At 39.6% G+C, this 25,898-nt stretch overlaps 1 protein-coding gene across 1 annotated transcript in view; it reads left to right on the top strand.

The window, feature by feature from the left end:
* The window catches only part of lrba (LPS-responsive vesicle trafficking, beach and anchor containing), an 866,835-nt gene that overhangs the window by 559,677 nt on the left and 281,260 nt on the right, over positions 1–25,898 (top strand). The window contains exons 41-44 of the mRNA XM_060827381.1: positions 6,682–6,799; positions 8,062–8,164; positions 9,469–9,584; positions 25,594–25,706. Of these exons, the coding sequence (XP_060683364.1) occupies positions 6,682–6,799; positions 8,062–8,164; positions 9,469–9,584; positions 25,594–25,706 (450 nt within the window). The remainder of the gene's footprint in view (positions 1–6,681; positions 6,800–8,061; positions 8,165–9,468; positions 9,585–25,593; positions 25,707–25,898) is intronic.

Here is a 25,898-nt window from a genome sequence, read left to right as displayed (position 1 = left end):
GGTTGTCCCTTAACACCTTCATAATTAGGCTTTAAAATAAAAGGCAAAACTGGAGCAGCAAAGACACAAAGTGGTTTCAGGCTAAGGATAGGATTAGCTTGAATTGTGCAGGCAGACTAAGCATCTGTGTGTGTCAACTGAGATGACAGGCATTGTAACGAGTTACTCTGACAACCACTAATTCCATGGAGAGATTATACCGAGTTCATTTGCAGTTTTTTGTTTAGGTTTAGCTGACAAAATGATACTTAACCTTTTACATAGGCAGCGTATTGCTTTGAACGTTTCTGTATATGGGATTAAAAGGTTTTGATCAGTATAGGAACCCGTTGCCATTCATTCTTCCAAAAGTGATTTATTGAAAATTCATTTTAGAAATTGTGTTCTTGACCTAGATTTATCTTTTTTAAAGAAAGGAAGCGATTGTTTTGAAAGCTAGCATATTAAGATATGAGGTCTTCAATTACTGTTTCCCTAAAAAATAAATAATTAAGAATTTTTATTGTGATCATTGCACATCATTGTGAATCATTCTCTTAATTGTTTATCTGAAAACATTAAGCTTCCTACATTTTGTTTACACTTTATCTTCTGTTAGTTTCTAATTTAATCATACATGTGTGCATGTGCAAGCATCCACTCGTGCATTCATTTTCGGTCACTAATTTTAAATATACCTACAATATCATTCAGGTGCAACATGTTTAAAGTGACAGATCACCAATCATATGCATATTTGTATCAATGTTTTGATGTATACATAGTTTGTATACCAACATATATAGTTCTTTAGTGTTAAGAATGCAACTTGAAATATTTTTTATCTGTGTTCTTTTACAAAAACCGAATCTGAAAACCATACTGCTTCAGCAATTTTTTTTTTGTTCTGTGACCTCACTTACGTTTGATCATTTCAACTCCTCAGTTAAATGATTCATATGTTTCATTGATAAAATAGAATCTTGAAAATTGCTGGAAAAAGACACATTTTCATCAAAGCTTTTTGTCGTGCACTCATCAGGATAATTTGCAAACATACCAGTTTAAAAGGAAAACCAACATTATGCTGATGAGATGAGTGTGTTGATTCCTTGATAATTAGGCTTCCGTGTGCAATAGGATTGGCCTTATTGGCAACCTTATAAATAGGATCTGAGCCATTTGTTCACAATGCAAGTTTGAGGTTGAAGTAGAGAACATCAAACCAATCCTGGTCAGATTTCTCACTGTGCTGCACAAAGCTCATGAATGGCCCCAAGGCCATCACTTATGACACTGAAGAGTGCCCAGTATACTTCAGATTACTGTGGAAAAATATTTGAACAATAGGTAAAGCTAGCTTTTTCATGCTTCTACTGTGCAATTGCAACACCTGCATGTTTGCACCCATATGAGATTGCTGTCAAACCGGGAAGGTATTCTGCTTCTCAACCAAATGATCAGTGTGATATATAAATTTCAGAGCTGGTGTGATGTAAGGTATGTAGGTGTCGCTGTAAAGATTGGTCGGTCGTATCAAGCAGTAGAGTTATAGAAGTTTAAAGCATGGAAGCAGGTTCTTCAGCCCGACTTTCCATCCCACCCAGTTTTCATAATTAATCTAGTCCCATTTGCCTACGTCCCTCCACACCTATCCCATCCATTTACCTATACAAATGTTTCTTAAGTGACAAAATTGGTTTCGCCTCCAACATTTCCTCTGGCAACCTGTTCCAGGTACATGCTATTGCCAAAATTGCCACTCTGGACCCTTTTGTATCTGTCCATTCTCACCTTAAACCTATCTGATTTTAGACTCCTCCCCCATGGGAGAAGCTGTTGGTTATCTACCTTATCTAAGCCTCTCATGATTTTATAGACATCTACAAGGTCATGCTTCAGTCTCCTATGCTCCAGGGAAAAAATGTCCCAGTCCATGTAGCCTCTCCTTATAACTCAAACTTGCCAGTCCAGGCAGCATCCTAGTAAATCTTTTCTGTACTCTATCTAGTTTAATAGAATTCTTTCTATAGTAGGGTGACCAGAACTGCACACAGTACTCCAAATGTGGCCTTACCAATGTCTTCTACACCCAAGAAGACAACACAATTCCTAACTTCAGTGCTCTGACCGATGAAAGCAAGCATGCTGAAAGTCACCTTCACCACCCTGAATACCTGTGACTCCACTTTCGAGAAGCTAAGAACCTCTACCCTAGGTTTCTCTGTTCTACAACACTTCCCAGAGCCCTACTGCTGACAATGTAAATTCTGCTCTGCTTTGACCTACCAAAATGCAAACCTTGCATTTATATAAACACCATCTACCATTTCTCAGCCCATTGACCCAGTTAATCAAGACCTTGCTGTATTCCCAGATAACCTTCACTATCCCACCAATCTTGGCGTCATCCACAAGCCAACTAACTATACCTTCTAAGTTCTCATCTGAATCATTTTTATAAATGATGAATAACAGTGGACCCAGCACCAATCCCTGAGGCGGATCACTAGTCACATGCCTCCAGTTTTGGAAAACAACTCTTTACCACCACCCTCTGTCTTCTACCTTCAAGCCAATCTTTTATCCAATTGGCTTGCTCTCCCTAGATCCCATGAGATTTAACCTCATTCAACAGTGCAATACCTTGTCAAAGACCTTGCTAAAGTCCATGAAGACAACGTCCACCGCAATGCCCTCATCTACTTTCTTGGTCACCCTTTCAAAAAAAAGCTCTTATCAAGTTGGTGGGACATGATTTTCTCTCCCATATGTGTCTTTGCCTGTCTAAATGCCTGTAAATACTATTTCTCAGAATCTCCTCAACAAATCATCCACCACAGACCATAGGCACTGATCTGTAGTTCCCAGGCATTTCCCTGCAGTCTTTCTTAAATAATGGCACAACATTACAAGTCTTCAAATCTTCGGGCACTTCACCTATGGCTGTCGATGATACGAAAATCTTTGCTCAGGACCCTGTATTTTCCTCCCCAATCTCCCACAAAGTCTGGGATACGCTTCTTCAAGTGTCAGAGATCTACCTTAATGCGTTTATGACTTCCAGTGCCACCTCTTCTGAATTATGGGCTCTCTTCAAGTCATCGCTATTTATTTCTCCAGGTTCTCTAACATCCATTTCTTTCTTGAAAGTAAATACTGATGAGAAGGATTCATTTAGGATCTCAACCATCTCTTGTAGTTCTGCATAAAGATGACCTTGTTGACCTTTAAGAGGCCCTATTCTCTCCTGCCTTTTGCCTTTCATGTACTTGGAGAATCCCTTTGGATTCTCCTTTACCTTATCTGACAAAGTCACCTCATGTCCCCTTTTACCCTCCTGATTTCCCTCAAATGGAATCTGACATGCTCCATACAACTAAAGGAATTCACTTGATCCAGCTGTGTATTACATGTTATATGCCTCCTCTTTTTTCTTGACCAGGGCCTCAATAATTCTAGTCATTCAGGGTTCCCTATTCCTATCAGTCATACCCTTCACTGTAACAGGAATATGATGGCCCTGAACCCTCATTAACTCACCATTGAAAGCCTTCCACTTACTGGACATCCCTTTGCCTGCAAACTGCCTCCCCCAATCAACTTTAGAAAGATACTTTTTAAGACCATCAAAATTGGTCTTGCCCCACTTTAGAACTCTAACTTATGGACCATGCCTATCCTTTTCCGTAGCTGTTTTAAAACAAATAGAATTTAAAGTCACGAGTCCCCCTTAAACTTCCATCACTTGCCCTGCCTTAGTTCCCAAGAGGAGGTCATGTTTTGTCCATTCTGTAGTAGGGCTATCTACAGACCGCATGAGAAATTCTTCCTCATCATACTTAACAAATTTCTCTCCATCTGAGCCCTTAACACAATGGCAGTCCCAGTTGATGTTAGGAAAGTTAAAGTCCCCGACTATTAATACTCTATTATTCTCACAGCTATCTGCAATCTACTTATATATTTGTACCCCAATCTCCTGCTAACTATTGGAGCATCTATTATGCAATGCTATCAAAGTGATCTCCCCGTTTTTATTTCTCAGTTCTTACACATGTAGACTCAGTAGATGAACCCTCAAGAATGTCCTGTCTTAATACTGCCCTGATGTTCTCCCAGTCAAAAATGTAACTCCTCCTCCTCTATTGCCTCCCTTTCTATCCTTCCTATAGCATCTGTACTCTGGAGCATTGAGCTGCCAGTCCTGTCCTTCTCTCAGCCATGTTTCTATCATAGCTATACTATCCTAGTCCCATGCCGCAAGTAAATTTGCCTTGCAGTTTAACCCAGAGTTCCCTTGTTTCCTGCCATACTCTTGCCTGCCCTGTCTAGTATTAGGATTATCAATACAGCCTTTTCTGTCTAACACGCTCTCATTACCTTCTATACTGTCCTCAAACTTCTGTTAGTACTGCTTTGCGCCCCCCCCCCCCCTCCACTTCCAGCTAGATGAGTTTAAACCATGTCAAGTAACTCTTCCTGCCAGGATATTGGTCCCCCTGCAGTTCAGATGCAATCTGTCCATCTTGGACGGGTCACCTCTACCCTAGAAGAGATCCCAAATATCCAAGAATTTGAATCCCTGCCCCTGCACCAGTTCTCAAGCCACATCTGTCAAATCCTCCTATTCCTACTCACGCCTGCAAATTACTACCTGTGAAACCCTGCATTTTAAACTTCTGCTTAACTATTATCACTTTTCAGGATCGCATCCCTTTTTCTACCTGGTACCAATGTGTACAAAGACCTCTGGCTGCTCATCCTCCCCCTCAAGAATTTCGTACAACCACTCAAAGACACCCTGCACCCTGGCAGCAGGGAGGCAAAACACCATCTTGGACTCAAGATCGCAGCCATAGACATGCTTGATTATGCACCAAATAGGCAAGTCCCTTACTACTAATGCTCAATTGGATTTTGCCTGACCCTGGTCTATAGCAGAGCCAGTCATGGTGCTATAGGTCTAGCTGCTGCTGCTGTACTTCCCTGAGAGGTTATCCTCTGCAAACAGTGTGCAAAATGGTATACCTTTATGATATGGGAATAGCCACAGGAGACTTCTGCACTACCTGCTTGCCTCTCCTGGAGGTTACCATCTGCCTGACTGAACCTGTGGTGTGACCACATCACTATAACTAGTGTCTATTTTACTTTATGGTCCCGTATGCTCCTAAATGTGTTCAACTGCTGCTTCAACTGTGCTCTGTGAGGAGCTGCAGCTGATCACACTTCCTGCAGACGTATTCCTCAGGGACACTAGACTGTTCCCTCATTTCCCACATCTGGTAGGAGGAACGTAACACTGCCTAACTACATTTCTGACCTGTCACAATAAGACCAAAGAACAGAATCTTACATTGCCCTTACCTTGTAGCGGATCACCCTCTTTACTGAAGCCCAGTATTCATCAAAGCCCATGCTTAAACCTCCAGCAACACTTCAACAACAAAGCATCCCTTTTCAAAATGGCCACTTAGCTAGAGCTGGTGTCCCTTTTAGTCACTCCTGGATGGTTGCTTGTGGCTGAGGTGACTCCGCCCAGAATCCTCCTCAGTTCTCAGCGGTGCCCTCTGTATATCTTTTTGTATGTTCATAGCAAACAAAGTACTGAGTGTACCCAACTGTCCCACACAACATATGCAGCACACTGTCCAAGATTGGATGTGATTCCATAAGAGAGCACTATTTTCTCTATAATCCTGAGACTGCAAATAATTACACTGACAACCAATTAAAAGAGCCAGTGGACTGGCAGTTTGGTGCACTTTGATGTGTCAGCATACAACACACGAAAGTCATACAACACCAGGTTATATTCCAACACGTTTATTTGGAAGCAGTAGCTATCCGAGCATCGGACCCTCATCAGGTGATTGTGGCTTGAGCTGGCGTCCCTTTTATTCACTCTTGGGTCTTCACTGGTGACTGAGCTGACTCCTCCCAGAATCCACATTAGAGTGGTGCTGGAAAAGCATAGCAGATCAGGCAGCATCCAAGGAGCAAGAAAATCGACGTTTCGGGCAAAAGCCCTTCATCAGGAATGAGCAAAATCCTCCCAGAATCCTTCAGTTGGTTCTCAGCAGTGCCCTCTGTATATCTTTTTGTATGTTCGTAGCAAGCAAAGGGGATACCACAGCCACCTGATGAAGGAGTGGCACTCCAAAAGTTAGTGTTTCCAAATAAACCTGGTGTTATGTGATTTTTAACTTTGTCCACCCCAATCCAACACCGGCACCTCCAAGTCATGGTTTTCATGTGTAGTAAGCTATACACATTTGTAATCAGGGTGCTGCTCTTTGTAGAGAGGCAAACTTGTGCATGCTTTGTGCTTGTTTCAGCTGAACAAAAATGGTAGCTATGCACTGGTTCATATCACAGAGCAATGTCTTGACCAATCAGAGTTAACCTGGTTTAAAATTTCAACAAAGCCTGACAGTTAACTGTTAATAATCATTGACTGGTGCATCTCCATGGAAACATACCTACTAATCTCTCTCCTCTCATACAATATAAATGTTGGGTTTCCCCTTAAATTGGTATTCTTGCAAATTGTCCTGATGAATGCAAGTCCAAAATCTTCAACAAAATGTATCTATTTTATCAATAGTATTAAAACTCTGTATTAGTAAATGACCAAAATTAGAAGCTTAGTAGAATCAGTTCATAAATCTTTTCTTGCCTTCATTCCTTTTCCCTTAGATACTGGCGTATACTGAAGGACTTCATGGAAAATGGTTGTTCACCGAAATACGTGCAATTTTCTCCAGGCGCTATCTATTGCAGAATACTGCTCTAGAAATTTTTATTGCCAATCGAAGTAAGTCTTACTTCTAAAATGGTCTGTGGACATTTCTTTTAGTTGGAACTTCTCTGTTTAACGATTTAAATTGTCCAATTTTGTTTCGTTTTATTTCGTTTGAACTCATCTTCCACTGCTTTTGGAAAGCTTCATGTGTGAAATAATTTCTACCCTTTCAGAGTAAAGAATATAAATAGACTAATGGCCTAATAAATACCATTTGAAATTCTCCTGAAGGACTCAAGTTGTGTTGCTAAAGGAGCATTATTTATAACTGAAGAAGTTCTAATTTCTTATAATAACTTACAGTTTGGCAATTGTTTTTCATCGTATCACAGAATTGTTACAGCAAAGCAAAATGGGGTCGTTCAGCCCATCGTGTCTGCACTGGCTGTCCAAATTAGTGTCTTCCACAATGCCATTCCTCTGCCTTCTCATAACTCATTGTCCCATTTCACATATGCATGTCATTCCATTTTGAATGCTTCTAATGAGCACATGATTCCAATGATTCTTGCAATTTTCCCCAATGAGCTCAACCATTTTTTTTCAGAACTATCAATTCAAAACTAATAATATATAAGGGAATTTCATATAACTTAAAACTATCAAATTTCAAGGTATGATTATCAAACTTTAATTTTCTAGACAACTGTGTTTCTTCATTGTAGGCTGTTTGGGTCAGTAAAAACCCCTGGTACATGCAAACTCCTTTTCATTTTGATACTGAAAATTGCCTCTAATATTTAATACTTAAGTTTTGTAAATTGGTTATTTGATAGGTGTTCAAATGTTCCTTAAAATTCACAATTACATCATATATCCAAGGACAACTTCTGGACTAAATGGATTATATAAATAAACATATATGTATTGGAACATCTCCAAAAAAGTGTAACATTGTAACAATCATACCTTCTGTGAAATAGTTAATAATTCTGTTGATCTTTCATGAATTAAAATATAGTACATTTTTGCACAAAATCATCACTTCAGACAACTGAAACTTTATGATAATGTCCATGCAGCTAAGTTTGTTTAAATCCATGGTCATGTTTGCATCAGGAAATCTTTTTTGGGAATGGATTTCAGCAAAGAAGCGGAAATAACCCGTTGCCCATTGAAAACTGTGATTTATGTGTAGACAAAGGGGCTTGCAATTCTGCATCTGTTATGTATCTAATTGCAAAGAGATGTTCTATTAAACAAAAATACAATATAAATCACAGAAGGTGATGTCATGTTAAAAAATGTTCTTTTATTGTTTATTTCTTTGGCAGCTGCTGTCATGTTCAACTTCCCAGATCAAGCTACAGTCAAGAAAGTTGTTCATTGTTTGCCTCGTGTTGGAGTTGGTACAGGTTTTGGGCTACCTCAAACCAGGTATACAAGCATATTCTTCTAAATGTGCATTTATTTTTCATTATATTGTCATCACAGAGTAGAATTTCTGTAAGTGCACATTTTCTTGTTCTTTTGTGCTTAATAATCCAAATATACGTTCAGAGCAATGTGTTGATTCATTACTCGCTTTATTGTAATGGCAAGAAATTAGATTGTTACAGATCCATGCTTCTAGCATGTAGAAAATACATAACATATCAGAACACCTTATGTGTTAATATACCCAAACCCAACATTGGAGTTTTTTATTGCTTAAAAAAATGTATTCATTAAGATCTGCCATGCATTTATTTTGTAATTTACTGTATTCATGCCAAATACATAAATCAATGCTAAAATGGCACTGCCTTGTGTCAACATGGCCTTGTTGAACTAATTGAACTAGTGCAGCTGTGAAACTGAGCAAACTGCCTTTCAGAAGTAAAGAAGAATGTGAATCATGTCATATGACAATATCCAGTTGCTGTCAACTATAATTTTTGTCAGGCTTCATTCTGTTTGTGTTGAATGTTTTCAGATGCCACGTGAGAGAGAAAGAGAGAGAGACAAAAAAAAACTATATTATGTTTGTGCTGGGAAATTTAAACAGAATGATTAGAACTCTGGAAAGCTCTAGTGATATCCAGTAGTATTCCTTCATTGAGTTCATTTACGTTATGACCATAAAATCACATTAGCTGGAAAATTACAACCTGTTGGGAGTGAAGCATTGAGAAACCAGGTCAGATCACTGAGCTGAGCTCAGCTGTGATCTAGAGGATCCGGTGTTGGACTGGGGTGGACAAAGTTAAATATCATACAACACCAGGTCATAGTCTAACAGATTTATTGGAAGTACTAGCTTTTGAAACACTGCTTCAGATTGAGCTGAGTTGACAACAGAAACTATAGCTTTAATTTAAAGAAACTGTTAATTATATTTAATTCATTCTTGCCTAAGGTAAATGCAGTTTTAATTTCTTTTACAGAAAGTAGTATTTCAACATGAATTAATCAGGTTTGAACTGAGTGAGAATATTGCTTAACTTGGATCGTCCTTATTCAAGCTGGAAATGTCATTGGCATTGAAATTTAACTACCGTACTTCATTAATTTTGTATGTTCTACTCAGATCGGAACCAAACCAGAACAGGAAACTAATGGTTATAACATAATTTGCATTTAAAGTATTTAAACTGAAAGGTGGTTTAAAAAAAAAAGTAGCCTGCACATCTACTGTAATCCAAGGAGTTAAAAATACCACAAATGTTTTTGTTTTTGATGTTTTTTTCTCTGATCTGCAGACGAATCACCCTTGCTAGCCCTCGGCAACTTTTCAAAGCATCCAATATGATGCAGCGTTGGCAGCGGAGGGAAATCTCCAACTTTGAATACCTTATGTTCCTCAACACAATAGCTGGTAAAGAAATACTGAAATTTCTATATGAAATAATATTCTTTGTAAATGAAGTACTGTAAGTATGTGTTGTATAAATTATCTGCTTGCAACCAAGAGGCAAAAATTTCATAATACAAAAGTTATTCCTCACTTGGGTTGAGATGTTTTGAGACTGTTCAAATTGGCTCTGAAAAGAAACCCTGTATGTGTGCTAGTAAAAAGAAATAGTAAATTAATACATTTTGAAGGAAATGTTTAAACCATAGGACCTCACAAATGACCAGTTAAATAAAACTGAGAATATATTTGTATTTTATTCTCTTTCATTATTTCACCAGATGCAAATTTTCAATTTGGCAAAATTAAAATGAGAAGCAAAAGTAAGCACTGGAGTAGTTAGCAATCTCTTAAAATCACAATGATTATAGCAGAAAAGAAGCATGTCCTTGCTGGCTCTTGCCAGGAACAATCAAGTGAGTCCCACTGGCTCCACCTCTGTTCCTACATTTCCATACTGTTCGCTTGCTTATTCAACTCCCTTTTGAAAGTCATGACTGAATTTGCCTCCACCAAATTCTCATTCCATCCTGACCATTTGCTATTTAAAAAGCTTTTCTTCATGTCACTATTAGTCCTTTTACCAATCTCCTTAAATTGCTGTCCTGATTCTTGATACTTCTGTCAATGGTAACTGTTTCTCTGTACCTATTCTGTCAAGTCCTTTCATGACTTTGAACACATCTATCAAATCTACCTTCAACCTTTGCTTCTTTAAGTAGAAGAGCGCCAGCTTCTCAAATTTATTCTTGTAAGTCAGTTCCCTAGTTGTTGAAACCATTATCGTAACGGTTTCCGGCACTTTCTCTAGAATCTTCACAACCTTCTAAAATGTGATTCTCAAAACACCAGATGGGACTAAGCCAGTGCTTTGTAAAAGTTCAGTATTGCTTCCTTTTATATAGTATGCCTCTGTTTATAAAGTCCAGGAATTCGTACGGCTGCTTAAACTTCTTTCTCAATCTACTTTGCCTCAATAACAATTTGTGCGTAGATAGTCCAGGTGTCTCCCTTCCTGCATCCCTTCAGCATTGTATGCTTTATTTTATATTGATTCTTCTCATTCTTCCTTCCAAAATATGTTTTTCTTACAGATGTATAAACTGCAGACTATACTTGACTAATTAATTTTTGTCATGGCATAACACAAAGAGAAGTTCGATGGGGGGATGTTATCTACGTGGATTTTATGAATTCATTTGACAAAGTACTACATACAATGCTGTTTAACAAAATTGTGATTCCTGGAATGCAGGGTGTGTCAACTGGAATACAAATTGTTGTGGTTCTGTTCGCCGAGCTGGGAATTTGTGTTGCAGACGTTTCATCCCCTGTCTAGGTGACATCCTCAGTGCTTGGGAGCCTCCTGTGAAGTGCTTCTGTGATCTTTCCTCCGGCATTTATAGTGGTTTGAATCTGCCACTCCGGTTGTCAGTTCCAGCTGTCTGCTGCAGTGGCCGATATATTGGGTCCAGGTCGATGTGCTTATTGATTGAACCTGTAGATGAGTGTCATGTCTCTAGGAATTCCCTGGCTGTTCTCTGTTTGGCTTGTCCTATAATAGTAGTGTTATCCCAGTCGAATTCATGTTGCTTGTCATCTGTGTGTGTGGGTACTCAGGATAGCTGGTCATGTCGATTCGTGGCTAGTTGGTGTTCATGGATGCGGATCGTTAGCTGTCTTCCTGTTTGTCCTTTGTAGTGTTCTATGCAGTCCTTGCATGGGATTTTGTACACTACATTGGTTTTGCTCATGCTGGGTATCGGGTCCTTCGTTCTGATGAGTTGTTGTCTGAGAGTGGCAGTTGGTTTGTGTGCTGTTATGAGTCCTAGTGGTCGCAGTAGTGTGGCTGTCAGTTCAGAAATGCTCTTGATGTATGGTAGTGTGGCTAGTCCTTTGGGTTATAGCATGTCCTTGTTCCGTTGTCTTTCCCTTAGGCATCTGTTGATGAAATTGTGCGGGTATCCATTTTTGGCGAATACATTGTATAGGTGTTCTTCTTCCTCTTTTTGCAGTTCTGGTGTACTGCAGTGTGTTGTGGCCCTTTTGAACAGTGTCTTGATGCAACTTCTTTTGTGTGTGTTGGGGTGGTTGCTCTCCTAGACATGATGGTACAGAGAACACCTAACGGAGAATTCGCCACAAAGGTATACAGGAAAGCCACACACACAGACCAAGTCCTGAACTACGAAAGCAACCACCCCCAACACACACTATTCAAAAGGGCCACAACACACTGCTGTACACCAGAACTGCAAAAAGAGGAAGAAGAACACCTATACAATGTATTTGCCAAAAACGGATACCTGCGCAATTTCATCAACAGATGCCTAAGGGAAAGACAACGGAACAAGGACATGCTATAACCCAAAGGACTAGCCACACTACCATACATCAAGAGCATTTCCGAACTGACAGCCAGACTACTGCGACCACTAGGACTCATAACAGCACACAAACCAACAGCCACTCTCAGACAACAACTCACCAGAATGAAGTACCCGATACCCAGCATGAGCAAAACCAATGTAGTGTACAAAATCCCATGCAAGGACTGCACAAAATGCTACAAAGGACAAACAGGAAGACAGCTAACGATCCGCATCCATGAACACCAACTAGCCACGAAACCACACGACCAGCTATCCTTAGTAGCCACACACGCAGATGACAAGCAACATGAATTCCTCTGGGACAACACTACTCTTATAGGACAAGCCAAACAGAGAACAGCCAGGGCATGGCACTCATCCACAGATTCAATCAATAAGCACATCGACCTGGACCCAATATACCGACCACTGCAACAGACAGCTGGAACTGACAACCGGAAGCAGCAGATTCTAACCACTACAAATGCCGGAGGAAAGATCACAGAAGCACTTCACAGGAGGCTCCCAAGCACTGAGGATGTCACCTGGACAGGGAACGAAACGTCTGCAACACAAATTCCCAGCTCGGCGAACAGAACCACAACAACAAGCACCTGAGCTACAAATCTTTTCACAAACTTTGAATACAAATTGGATTAAAGATAAAAGCATTGTGCTGTGCCAAGTCTTTATTTTTAGACTGTGGGATGATGTATATTTATTTTCCCAAGGATCAGCTTTAGACCGCTTTTTAAAATACATACAAATGAGTTGGATATTAGAATACAGAGTAAAATTTCAACATTTGCTAACGCAAATAGTGAGGGTAACTGCAATCAACTACAGCGTGACAGATAAGCCAGCAAAATGGGTGGATAAGTGGCAGATGGAATTTAATAAGAGAACGTGAGGTGATGCATTTTTTGGCAGGAATGGTAAAAAGAGATGAGATAGATGTAATGGCAGAGTTTAGAGAGTGAGAACGGACAGGGGAGATCGAGAGGTGCATATGCATTGATCTTTGAAGCTGGCAGGACATGTTGAGAGAATGGGATCTTGGTCTTTATAAAAGACGCATTTATATATATATATATATATTCACTTGTGAGGAGTGTTATTGTCTGTCCCTAGTTGCCTTTGAGAAGGTGGTGGCGAGCTGCCTTTTTGAACTGCTGCAGTTCACGTGCTGCAGGTTGACTCACGATGTTCTTTGAGAGGGAATTTCAGAAATTTCACCCAGCTACAATGAAGGTACAGTGATATATTTCCAAGTCACAGGAGAACATACAGGTGATTGTGTTCCCATATATCTGCTCCCCTTGCCCTTCTAGATGGGTTGAAAAGTGCTGTCTAAGGAATTTCTGTGAATTCCTGCCATGCATCTTATAGATAGTCCACACTACAACTACTGAGCATCAGTGGTAGAAAGAGTGGATGTTTGGGGATGTGGTGTCAATCAAGCTGGCTGTTTTGTCCTGGATGGAGTCAACTTCTTGAGTGTTGTTTGAGCTCCACCAATCCAGGAAAGTGGAGATTATCCATTAAATTCCTAACTTGTGCCTTTTAGATGGTGAGCAGAGTTTGGGAGTCAGGGGGTGAGTTACCTACCACATTATTCCTAGTCTCTGACCTGCTCTTGTAGCCATTGTCTTTAAGTGATTAGTCGGTTTTGTTTCTGGTCAATAGTCTATTGATATTGGGAGATTCAGTGATGGTAACACCATTGACTGTCAAGGGGTAGTAATTAGATTGTCTTATTGGAAATGGTCATTGCCTGGTATTTACGTGGCACGGATATTACTTGCCACTTGTCAGCGCAAGGCTGGATATTACCTAAATCTTGTTGCATTTGATCATGGACTGCTTCAGTATCTAATTAAGCTAAACAGCATTGTGTCCCATTGATGAAGAAAAGAATGTGCAGGTGCTTGAGTATTTCTGTGCTGTCGATAATTCTGTGACTTCTTTACATTAAATTTAACCTGCCCTATGTTTGCCCATTCCACCAATTTCTCTGCTGTCATGAAATCTATCACTACTTTTCTCATAGTTTTACGCTTCCAAGTTTAGTTTCTACACAATTTTAAAATTGTGCACAGTACCCAAATCCAACTTATTTATATTAATCAAGAAAAATAGAACCCCTATGGAAATTTACTGCATATCTTTCTCCAGTCCAAGAGAAAGTATTCAAATCACTCTGCTTCCAAACAACTTTTTATCCATGCCACTCTTTTTTATTCAGTGTGCTTCAGTTTTGCTAGCAAATCACATCTCACTGATTCCAAGACTATGGACCTCAATTGATGTCCCTGAAAATATCAAATTGCTCCTAAGGTTTTCATAGGTCCTCTCTGTTAGTTCATTCTCACATTCACCACTCTGAGTAATCTATGTCTCCTACATTAGAATAATGAATACTGCTCAAAAGTACTTTAGCTGTAATGAGCTTTGAGATCTTCATTGGTCATGAGTGGCACCATATAAATGCAGGTCTTTCTTTATTTTACAATTAACCATCTACACATCTGCTCTGATTCTTGATCTCATGGCAGTTTCAAACATAATGAGATTTATTTCATCTGTTCTTTTAAGAACCTTGACAATTCTGAAAACAAATAATTTTATACTTAAGATGCTCTAAGCTAGATATCCATTTGATTACACAATCGCAATGACTGGGTATGCCTGCTGTAGTTTGGTATGCAGAATTATACACAATTATCCACTTGTGGTCGTATCTATGCCTCATACTCATGATCTGTTCCTCGAGATTGTATTTTTTCCATTGCTTTCTCTATAGCCTTAGAATTATTTGTTCTTAAAAATTTTGCATTAACAATTTAGCCTGTAACTTTTATCCAATAGAGAGAATATAAAATTCAGTTTGCACTTTCATTTTTCAGTCATTTTAGGTTTGGAACAGTTTACCACCAATTTATCAATAGGCATATTCAAGCCTTTGTTTCATAACTCAGCTCAGCTGATGTCTCATTGGAAGTGTGTGAACCAACATAATGACCAGTAGAGAAAATAAGCTTTGTCAGCTTTTAACCACGCTCCTTGAGGAGAAAAATAAATGGATAAGAATTGACACTTTATCTCTTTCATACTGTTAGAGTGCACCTCCTTTCAGCTGATTCATGTAACAGTTTTCCCTTGACTATTACTCAAATCTTATTAAATATTAAAATAAACTTGAACTTTGATTGTCAGTGGCCTGTTTATATGCCCACTTTGTGAGCATGTTGCTTAGAAATAGGAAGCTTTGAACTAAACTGAAGGGAAAAGATTCATTTTGGTTTAAAAAGAAAAATCCTTGGTAATGCAGTAATAGATGAGATTTAAAACAATAGCTTAGCGCATATTGTTGCATGAATTATTTTGAAATAATATCACAAATATGAACTGCCTGCTGTCTCACCTCAAATTAAAGTTTGTCTGTTGCCTTGAGCAACTTGTTTGTTTCAAGATGTTGATTATCTCATTGAAGAGAAAAAGATATTGTTGGTCAATATACAGGTAATAGAAAAAAAAATATGGGCCTCACTGACCTTGGCTGTGGTGAGAAAATTAATCAGAAGAGGGTTAGACCATTCAACTCCATAAGCTATTTAATTCAATCATCTCTGACCTATATCTCAATTCTATTTTCCCATCTTTGTTCCATATCTTTTGATTACCTTATCTAATAAAAACCTGTCAATTTGAGCCTTGAAAATTTCAATTGATCCAGCAACAAAGCCCTTTTGTGGGCTATAGTTAAAATTTTTCATTATCTTTTGAAAGCAATTGCTTCCTGATTTCACTCCAAATTAACATGGTAATAATTTTAAGATTATGGATTTCCTCATCAGAGGAAACAGTACGAGAGAGTCTTCACAACTGAGCTTTCCTTCTAGTGCAGTCATTCTGGAGAACAAATCCAGAATCCTTTTCTCAATGACCTGATCCTTTGTCTGACACACATTACTCAGATTGGAAAATTTTAAACGCAACTCCATTCTTTTTAAAAGGAAAATGCAGATGAGAGGCTAGAAAATATGGACCAGTCAAACCAGTATATATGGTGAAGCTAATGGAATTTATTATTAAAAACAAAGTAATAAAACACTTCAACTAATTTTAGTTTATTCATAAGCACCTATAGAGATTAGTAGACGATAGGTCATATCTCTGGAACTTAATTTAAATTTTGAGTAAATAAATAAAGCTGTCGACCATAAGACATAGGAGAAGAAGTAGGCCATTCAGCCTATAGAATCTGCCCCACCATTCAATGAGATAATGTCTGATCTGATAGTTCTCTGCTCCACTTTTCTCCATAACCCTTCAACCCCTTACTGATTAAAATTGGTCTATTTCAGCCTTGAATATACTTAACAACCCAGCCTCAACAACTGTTTGCAGTAAATAATTCTACAGATTCACTAGCCTCTGAGAGAAGAAATTCTTCCTCACCGCTGTTTTAAATATACAACCCTTTATTTTGAGATTATGCACTCTGGTCCAAACTTTGACAAAAGAAGAAACATCTTTCTTTTCTACCCTATGAAGTCCCATAGGAGTCTCGAATGTTTCAGTAATGTCACCTGTCATTCTTCTGTATTCCAATGAGTACAGACCCAATCGATCCCACCACTCTCCATAAGACAGTGCCTCCATTCCTGCTATCAGCTGAATAAACCTTCTGTGGCTCCCTCTATTGCCAGTATATCTATTTTTAAATAAGGGGTCCAAAACTGTTCACAGTATTCCAGCTGTGGTCTAATTAATGTTTTGTATAGTTTTTGCAAAAGTTCCCTCCTTTTAGATTAGATTACCTACAGTGTGGAAACAGGCCCTTCGGCCCAACAAGTCCACACCGACCCTCCAAAGAGTAATCCACCCAGACCCATTTCCCTCTGATTGATGCATCTAACACTACGGGCAATTTAACATGGCTAATTCGCCTGACCTGTACATCTTTGGACTGTGGGAGGAAACTGGAGCACCCAGAGGAAACCCACGCAGACATGGGAGAATGTGCAAACTCCACACAGACAGTCGCTGAGGCTGGAATCGAACCTGGGATCCTGGTGCTGTGAGGCAGCAGTGCTAACCACTGTGCCACCCCATTTTTATACTCCATTCCCATTGAAATTAAGGCCAGCACTCCATTTGCCTTCTTGATTACCTGTTGAACCTGGATGTGAGCTTTTTATGACTTATTGATGAGGATTCCCAAATCCCTCTGTCTTTCTCTACTTGAATAATATTCAGCTGCTCTATTCTTCCTGCCAAAGTGTATGACCTCAAACTTTCCCACATTGTGTGCCATCTGCCAAGCTTTTTGCCCGCATACTTAACCTGTCCATATGTAGATTCGTTGTGTCATCCTCACCATTTGCCCTACTGTCTCTGTTTATGTCATCCACAAACTTGACTGTAGTATGTTTACTTTCCTCATCCAAGTCATGAATATATATTATACATAATTATAGCTCCACCTCTGATCCTGTGGCATTCTTTTATTTACAAGTTTCTTTCTTAAAAATTCCCTCCCAATCCCAAGGCCCTGCTTTCTATTAGTCAGATTTAATTTATTATTCATACACGCAAAGAGGGCATCGCTGGCTGGGCCAGCATTTATTGTGCGTCACTAATTACCCAGAGAGCAGTTAAGATTCAACTGTATTGTTGTGGGTCTGGAGTGACATTTAGGCCAGACTAAGTAAGGATGGCAGATTCCTTCCCTAAAGAACATCAGTGAAACCAGTGATTCAGTCTTCAACATTAAACATCAATCTGTCTCATCACTACCTCTCCTAACCACTCTGTTATCAATAAATTGTCAGACTGCTTGTTCCACGTCCAGCATAGGCGAAGAGGAAACTCTCTTCTGCTAACTTGAGAAGACTGAGGTCATGCGTTTGGTTCCTATTACAAAGTCCATGTCCTTGCAACTGACTCCACCCTTCTCCCTGGCAGTTATCTGAAACTGTGCATAACTTTGATTCCATATTTGACCCTGATATGAGGTTTTGGCCACATAGCTGTGCCATCACTGTTTACACCTCCCTAATGTCATCAGACACTGCCTCTGCCTCTGCCTCAGCGGATTTGCTGCTAAAAATCCTTGAGACAATTATTCCAATCCAGTTTTCCCTTCTACCCTGTGTAACCTTGAGAGCATCCAAAACTGTAATGTCCATGTCCTAATCCTCAACAAGTCCTGGTCACCCTTCATCTGACCCTGTATCTGTGATCTCATCCAGCTCCAATAACCTATGAGATATCTGCACTTCTGAAATTCAGGTGTCTTGAACATAAACAATTTAAATCCCTCCACTATTGTTCACTATGCCTAAATTGTGTAAATCCCTCCTTAAACCTTTCTGACTTCCTGCTTATAAGACTTTTTCAAGTTCTTGGTTTCCTGTTCCTACATTTTTTGAGGTCGCTTAGTATCAAATTTATTTGATAAAGCTTTTGGAAACTACTTTGAAATCATTAAAGATGCTGTATAACTTTAGATTGTTGTTGGGCAAAACTATGGTTAATGGATTTCCATGTAGATGAATGTGAGCTTATTAAGTTTAGACCAAAGAAGGATGAATTGATCCGAGCATTATTAGAATGGTGAAAGACTAGGAACACTGGAAATTCGAGAGAATTTGATAATGTGTGGGCCTAGATAACTAAAATGTAATATCATAAGATAGAAAAAAAAATTGAAAGGCCTGTGGAATGTTAGTGTTTATAATTAGATTGGTGGAAGAGAAAGTTCTGTTGTTTTGTAACATAGCAATGGTTTGAATGTATCTGGACTACTCTATGTAGTACTGGCCAAAGTATCTCACAACATGCTGGCCTTGGAAGCACAACAGCATAGAATTATCAGGGTATTATAGGGTCTCCAAAGTTTGGGTATGAAATGAGGTTGCATAAACTAGATTTATATTCCCTGGAGTCAAAGAAGACAAGGGCTTGATTTGAAATCATTTATTTTACCACAAATAGCAAGGGCACCAACACTGATCCCTGTGGGACCCCACTAGACACATATTTCCAGTTGGAAAAACACCCCTCAACTATTACCAATAGACAATAGAAGTAGGCCATTCGGCCCTTCATGCTTGCACCACCCTTTGTGTATGATCAGCCATGATCATAATAATCAGTATCCAGTTCCTGCCTTATCCCCCTAACCCTTAATTCCACTATCTTTAAGAGCACTATCCATCTCTTTCTTGAAAGTATCCAGAGACTTGGCCTCCACTGCCTTCTGGGGCAGAGCATTCCATATATCCACCACTCTCTGGGTGAAGAAGTTTCTCCTCAACTCTGTTCTAAATGGCCTACCCTCTGCTTCTAACCTCTCAGCCAATTCTGGACCCCCTTTACCAAATTTGCTTGTATCCCATGGGCACTTATCCTAGCTATTAGTATCCCACATGAGACCTTGTAAAAGCCTTGAGGATGTCCAAGTAGACTGCATCAGAAGCATTGTCCCAATGCGCATACCTTCAGAAAATTCAAGCAGGTTGGTCAGACCTGACCTCCCCTTTTTGTATTCTGTAGATCTCTGACTCTATGACATATACGGTCCACAACTTTAACGGAACTTCTGTTTAGAAGACAAGATGCAGAATATCACCAAGGCTCCTTAGACAGAACATTCCAACCCACAATTGCTCTAAAAGTGCTAGGACAACATATACATGAATATAACAGCACCTTCAAATTTCTATCTAAACCAGTCACCATCCTGACTTGGAGCTACATTGTCATTCCTTCAGTATTACTGATGAAGAATCTTGGAATACCCCACCTAGAGCATTTTGGGTATATCTGCCCCGAATAGACTGCAGCAGTCCAAGAAGGAATCTAACCATCGTGCTTTCAAGGGTATTTAGGCATGGACAAGGGTATTTAGGCAGTGAACAAATGAATAAAAAATAAAAATTAAGACAGTTTTCATCAATTTGCTCATAAAACTCAGTTCTATCTCTTCAATACTATTCTTAACTCAATGACCAGCTCTTTCCATCATATGCCTACTATTGTAAAGCTGAAGGAACAACACCTCATTTTCCGCTTGGACACTTTACAGCCTTCTGGACTCAGTATTGAGTTTGTAGAGCTTGTCTTCCGTTTTTCTCATATCCCCCAACCTCCCTGCAATGACATGTTTGTGTCTTGCTGACTTTGTTTTCAGCAGAGCTGACTCATTTTCTCATTTGCACAGTTAGCATTTACATTTATTTTGTATAGATATCACTCTTTTACCACCATTATCACTGTCTTTGTGTTTTGCCCTGACACTGTCTCAATCTACTCTACTTGCTCCTACCCCACCGCTGGGTACTGAATTAAATCCACCATCCTCTCTAGAGGAGTCATACTGAACTGGAAACATTAACTCTCTTTCTCTCTCCATAGATGCCATTGTTTTTATCTCATCTTCACCCTAGCTGACTCCCTCAAACTTAGTCATATGACATGCATCCATTTGTATCCTGTTCTAACCTTGATGTGAGGTTCAAACATCAGATCATTTCCAGCACTGTTTCCTCCTCTCCAGCTTTATTCACTGTTGAAAATCTTAACCATGCTTTCCTACCTCTGGACCCAAACTCGATCCTGCAGTATGGCAGAGAACGCCAGGAAATGAGGGAAGACTGATGAACTAAATTCTATTTATTTCAATGCGAGAGGCCTCACCATAAGGAAGAAGAACTCAGGGCATGGGAGTAGAATTACAGAACATGACTGAGGGAGGAACAGGATTGGCAGTTCAATGTTCCGGGGTACAGATGCTAAATGAAGTACAGGAAGGGAGGCAAGAGAGATGGGGAAGTGACATCTTTGATTAGGGAAAACATCACAGCAGCATTTAGAGAGAATATTCCTGGGGGATATCCAGTAGAAGCTATATGGGGAGAACTGAGAGATATGGAGGGGGTGATCACTTTGATGGGATTGTGCCATAGGCCCCCCAATATTAAACGGGAAATTGAGAAACCAGTGGGTAGGGAGATTACTGATAGTTGTAAAAACAATAGAGTAGTAATAGCAGGGAATTTTAACTTTCCAAACACAGGCTGGGTCTACCATAGTGTTAAGGGCTTGGATGGGGATGAATTTGTTAAGTGTATTCAGAAAACATTTCTCAATAAATGTGTAGATTGCCTTTCTAGAGAATGAGCAAAACCTGACCTCCTCTTGAGAAGTATGATGTGGAGGTGCTGGTGTTGGACTGGATGGACAGTTAAAAATTGCACAACACCAGGTTATAGTCCAACAGGTTTATTGGGAAGTACAAACTTTCAGAGTGCTGTTCCTCCCTCAGGTAGCTAGTAGAGTAGGATCATAGGACACAGACGTTATAGCAAGAGCTCATAGTGTCATACACTGATGCGATATACTGAACAAACCTAGATTGCTGTTAAGTCTTTCATCTTTTTTAGAATGGGTTGCAGCTTTTGATTCATTAATATTGTAAGTCCCAGAATTTCTTTCAAGTCACATTCCTGAGATAACTTAAGGTTTTATATTTAAAAAGTGACATCTCAGCTCGGACAATGCATTAAAGGTGTGAGGTTAGAGTCTATATGTATTCCAATTTTGAGTCAGACAGTCTCTGTTTCCAAAGTAGGAATTTATAAAATGTCACATGGATTACAAAAATATTGACTGCCGACAGATTGTGTGCTTTTTGAATAAGATGTATCTGCAAATACAATTCTGCAAATGCACATTCACCCCATAGATTTATATATATATGTGTGTGTGTGTGTGTGTGTGTGTGTGTGTGTGCACGTGCATGCATGTATGAGGGAGTGAGAATGTGTGTGTGTGCGTGCACACTTGATAGTGTGTATGCATGAATGTGATGAAGTATATGCCTATGAGAGGGTAGTGTGTGTACCTGAGAGAGGGCATGTGTTTGAGAGGGGTCTGCGTGAGTTTGAGAGTATGTAAGAGTATGTGGGTATGTGTACTTGTGTGTAAGAGTGTATAGTATAGTGGGGTCACCTGTACTGTGACATGAACCCAAGGTCGCGGTTAAGGCCAACCTCATGGGTACCGAACTTGACTATCAACCTCTGCTCAGCCACTCTGCATTGTTGTGTATTCCAAAGTCTGCCTAGGAGGACGGTCACCCCAAGATTGAGACCAAATGTCCCTGACTGCTGAGGTGTTCCCCGACTGGGAGGGAACATCTCTGTCCAACAATTGTTGCACGGTGTCCACTCATCTGTTGTCATAGCGTCTGCACAGTATCACCAATGTACCATGCCTCTGGGCGTCCTTGCCTGCAGCGTATCAGATTGACAATGTTGGCCGAGTCACATGATTACCTGCTGCATACATTGTGGGCGGTGTCCCCACGTGTAATGGTGATATCCATGTCGACACTCTGACTCGTCTTGCTTGAAAGAATTCTGGGATTTACATATTAATGAATCGAAACCTGCAACCAATTCTAAAAGGTGAAAGACTTAACAGCAACCTAGGTTTGTTCAATATATATCGCGTCAGTGTATGACAGTATGATCTTTTGCTATAAATTCTGTATCCTATGACCCTGCTCCACTAGCTACCTAACGAAGGAGCAGTGCTCCGAAAGCTTGTACTTCCAAATAAACTTGCACTATAACCTGGTGTCATGTGATTTTTAACTTTGAGAAATATGCAGGGCAAGTGACTGAGATGTTAGTGGGGGAGTACTTTGGGACTAGTGACCATATTCTGTTGGTTTTAAAACAGTTGTAGAAAAGAGTAAGTCACTCCACAAATTAAAATTCTAAATTGGGGCAAGGTTTTGGACAGGAATTTTCAAAATTTGATTAGAGGAGGCTATTCACAGGTAAATGGATATTTGGAAAGTGGAAGATTTTCAAAAGTGAGATAATGAAAGTTCAGGGTCAGCATATTCCTTTCAGCAAGAAAAGTAAGGCTGGCAGGAATAGGGAACACTGAATGACTAGGGATGTTGAAGCTCTGGTCAAGAAAGAGAAGGTATATGTAAGGTATAGACAGCTGGGATCATGTGAATCCCTTGAGGAGTATAAGGGGTGTAGGATTATACTTAAGAGGGAAATCAGATGGGCAAAAAGAGGACACAAAATAGTTTTGACAGGTAAGGTAAGGGACAATCCAATGTGATTCTACAAGTATATTAAGGGCAAAGAGTAACTGGTGAGAGAGTAAGACCCCCTAAAGATCAACAAGACCACCTATGTGTGGAATCACTGGAGATGGGTGAGATCTTAAATTAATATTTCTTGTCAGTATTTACCATAGGGAAAGGCATGGAAGCTGAAGAACTCGGGGAAATAAATAATGAAGTCTTGAAAAGATTTCCCATTGCAGAAGAGGACATGCTGGTGGTCTTACAATGCATAAAAGTAGATAAATCCCTGGGACCTATTCATGTGAACTCAGGACATTGTAAGAAGAAATTGCAGGGTCCCTAGCGGAGATATTTGTATCATCTGTACACACAGGCAAAGTACTGGAAGACTGGAGTGTGGCTAATGTGTGGCCACTATTTAAGAAAGGAAAAGCCAGTGAGCTACAGATTGATGTGCCTAATGTCAGTGGTAGGTAAGTTGTTGGAAGGTATTCTGAGAGATGAAATCTACATGGATTTGGAAAGGCAAGGATTGATTAGGGATAGTTAGCACGGCTTCATGAATGGGAAATCGTGTCTCACAAATGTGATTGATTTTGTTTTTTTAAGAGGTGACCAAGATGATAAATGAAGGCAGAGAAGTAGATATTGTCTACATGGACTATGACATGGTTTTCGACAAAGTTCCTCTTGATAGACTGGTTAGTAAGATTAGTTTATATGAGATCCAGGGAGAGCTAGCCAATTGATATAAAATTTGTTGGTAGGAGACATCAGGTGGTGAAATAGGATTGTTGTTCAAACTGGATGCCTGTGACCAGCCATGTGTCATAAGAATCGGTACCAGGTCCCTTGTCATTTATCATTTATATAAACGATTTGGATGGGAATATAGGAGGCATGGTTAGGAAGTTTACAGATAACACCAACATTTGTGCTGGAGTGGGCATGAAAAAGATTATCTAGGAGTGCACCAGGGTCTTAATCAACTCGGTCAGTGGGTTGAGGAATGGCAGATAAATTTTAATGCAGCTAAATGTGAGATGTTGCAATTTTGTACAACAAACTAGGGCAGGACTTTGGCAGTTAATGGTAGGGCCCTGGGGAGTGTAGTCGAACAGAGAAACCAATAGTGTGCATACATTGTTCCTTGGAAGTGATGTCATGAATACACCGGATCGTGAAGAAGGCACACTTCTTTGTTGGTCAAAGGCAAAAAATGTGACGCTGAGAAAGCACAGCAGGTCAGACAGCATCCAAGGAGCAGATGAGTCTATGTTTCGGGCATAAGCCCTTCATCAGGAATGTCTCAGATGATGCCGGACCTGTTGCTCCTTTCCAACACCATATGTTTCAACTGACTCTCCAGCATCTGCATCCTCAAATTCTGTCCTTATTGGTCAGAGGGTTGAGTACAGAATGTCATATTACAGCTGCACAAGGCCAAATTTGGAGTACTGCATACAATTCTGGTCTCACTGCCATAGGAAGGAAGTTATTAAACTGGAAAGGGTGCAAAAAAGATTTACAAAGCTGATACTGAGACTGGAAGGTTTGAGTTATAAGGCGAGGTTGAATATATTGGCACTTTTATCCCTGAAGTATAGGAAGCTGAGGATTGACCTTAGAGATTAATGAAAGCTTGTAGGGGGAATAGATGAGGTGAATAGCCAAATAAGGTCTTTTCCCAGAGTAGGGGATTCCAAAATGAGAGCACATAGGTTTAAGATGAGAGGGAAACGTTTAAATGGGACCTGAGGGGAAACCTTTTCCACACAGAGGTTGGTGCATATGTGGAACGAGCTACCAAAGGAATTGGTAGCGGTGGGTACAATTACAACATTTAAAAGACATTTGGACAGATAAGCAGATAGAAAAGGTTTAGAAGGATATGGGCCAAAAAAAGGCAAACAGCACTATTAGGAAACCTGCTCAGCATGGTTGGTTTGGGCCGAAGGGCCTTTTTCCATGCTGTATGACTCAGTACAGGTTGTTTACAAAATATATGCAAAATGTATACAAAACACTTGCTCATCCTGAGTTGATTAACAATTTTCCTGTGTTGATAAGTACAGTAGTGAATTCATTTGCTGCCTTTTTTCATCCACTAGCTGAGAATTGTTAAGAATGCAGTACTTGGTACCACTTCATCCTTCAAACCTGTTCCATCATTCAGTAAAATCAGGACTGGTCAAATTCTGCTCTCATCCCTACTTTCCTGTTGCTATCTACAAAGCTCGACTTGCTTGCCTATCAGATCTCTAATTGAGCCTTGAGTAACTTTAGAGAACTAGCCTCCAGTACATTCAGCTGATGCAAATTGCACGTTGAATATCAAATGCTTTCTAACATGCATTGTTTAAGGTATATGAGAATGTTTTCATCTATTTAAAGTTGGTGTCATGTTATTTTACTGCCTTGAAACAATACTGTCCAGATTTGTGTCTGCCTATTGAATCAAATTTTTTTTGTCATTAAGGTCGGACTTACAATGATTTGAATCAGTATCCAGTTTTTCCTTGGGTGATAACTAATTATGAATCAGAAGAGTTGGACCTGACACTGCCAAGCAACTTCAGAGATTTGTCCAAGGTATTTTATGTTAAATCTATTGCGTATTTTATTAATATATTAAAATCACATAAGTGCACATACTTTGTCGTTTGATTTCCTAATTTCAACACTTACCACAACCTATTCACCAACACTTTTCTTGTGCCATCCCACCTCTTCTTTAATGGTGTTACACATCTCTGAGTAAAAAGTGAGGTCTGCAGATGCTGG

The sequence above is a fragment of the Hemiscyllium ocellatum genome, chromosome 1 (genome assembly GCF_020745735.1).
Source record: "Hemiscyllium ocellatum isolate sHemOce1 chromosome 1, sHemOce1.pat.X.cur, whole genome shotgun sequence".
Lineage (NCBI taxonomy): Eukaryota > Metazoa > Chordata > Chondrichthyes > Orectolobiformes > Hemiscylliidae > Hemiscyllium > Hemiscyllium ocellatum.
This window is presented reverse-complemented; position numbering and strand designations above follow the sequence as displayed.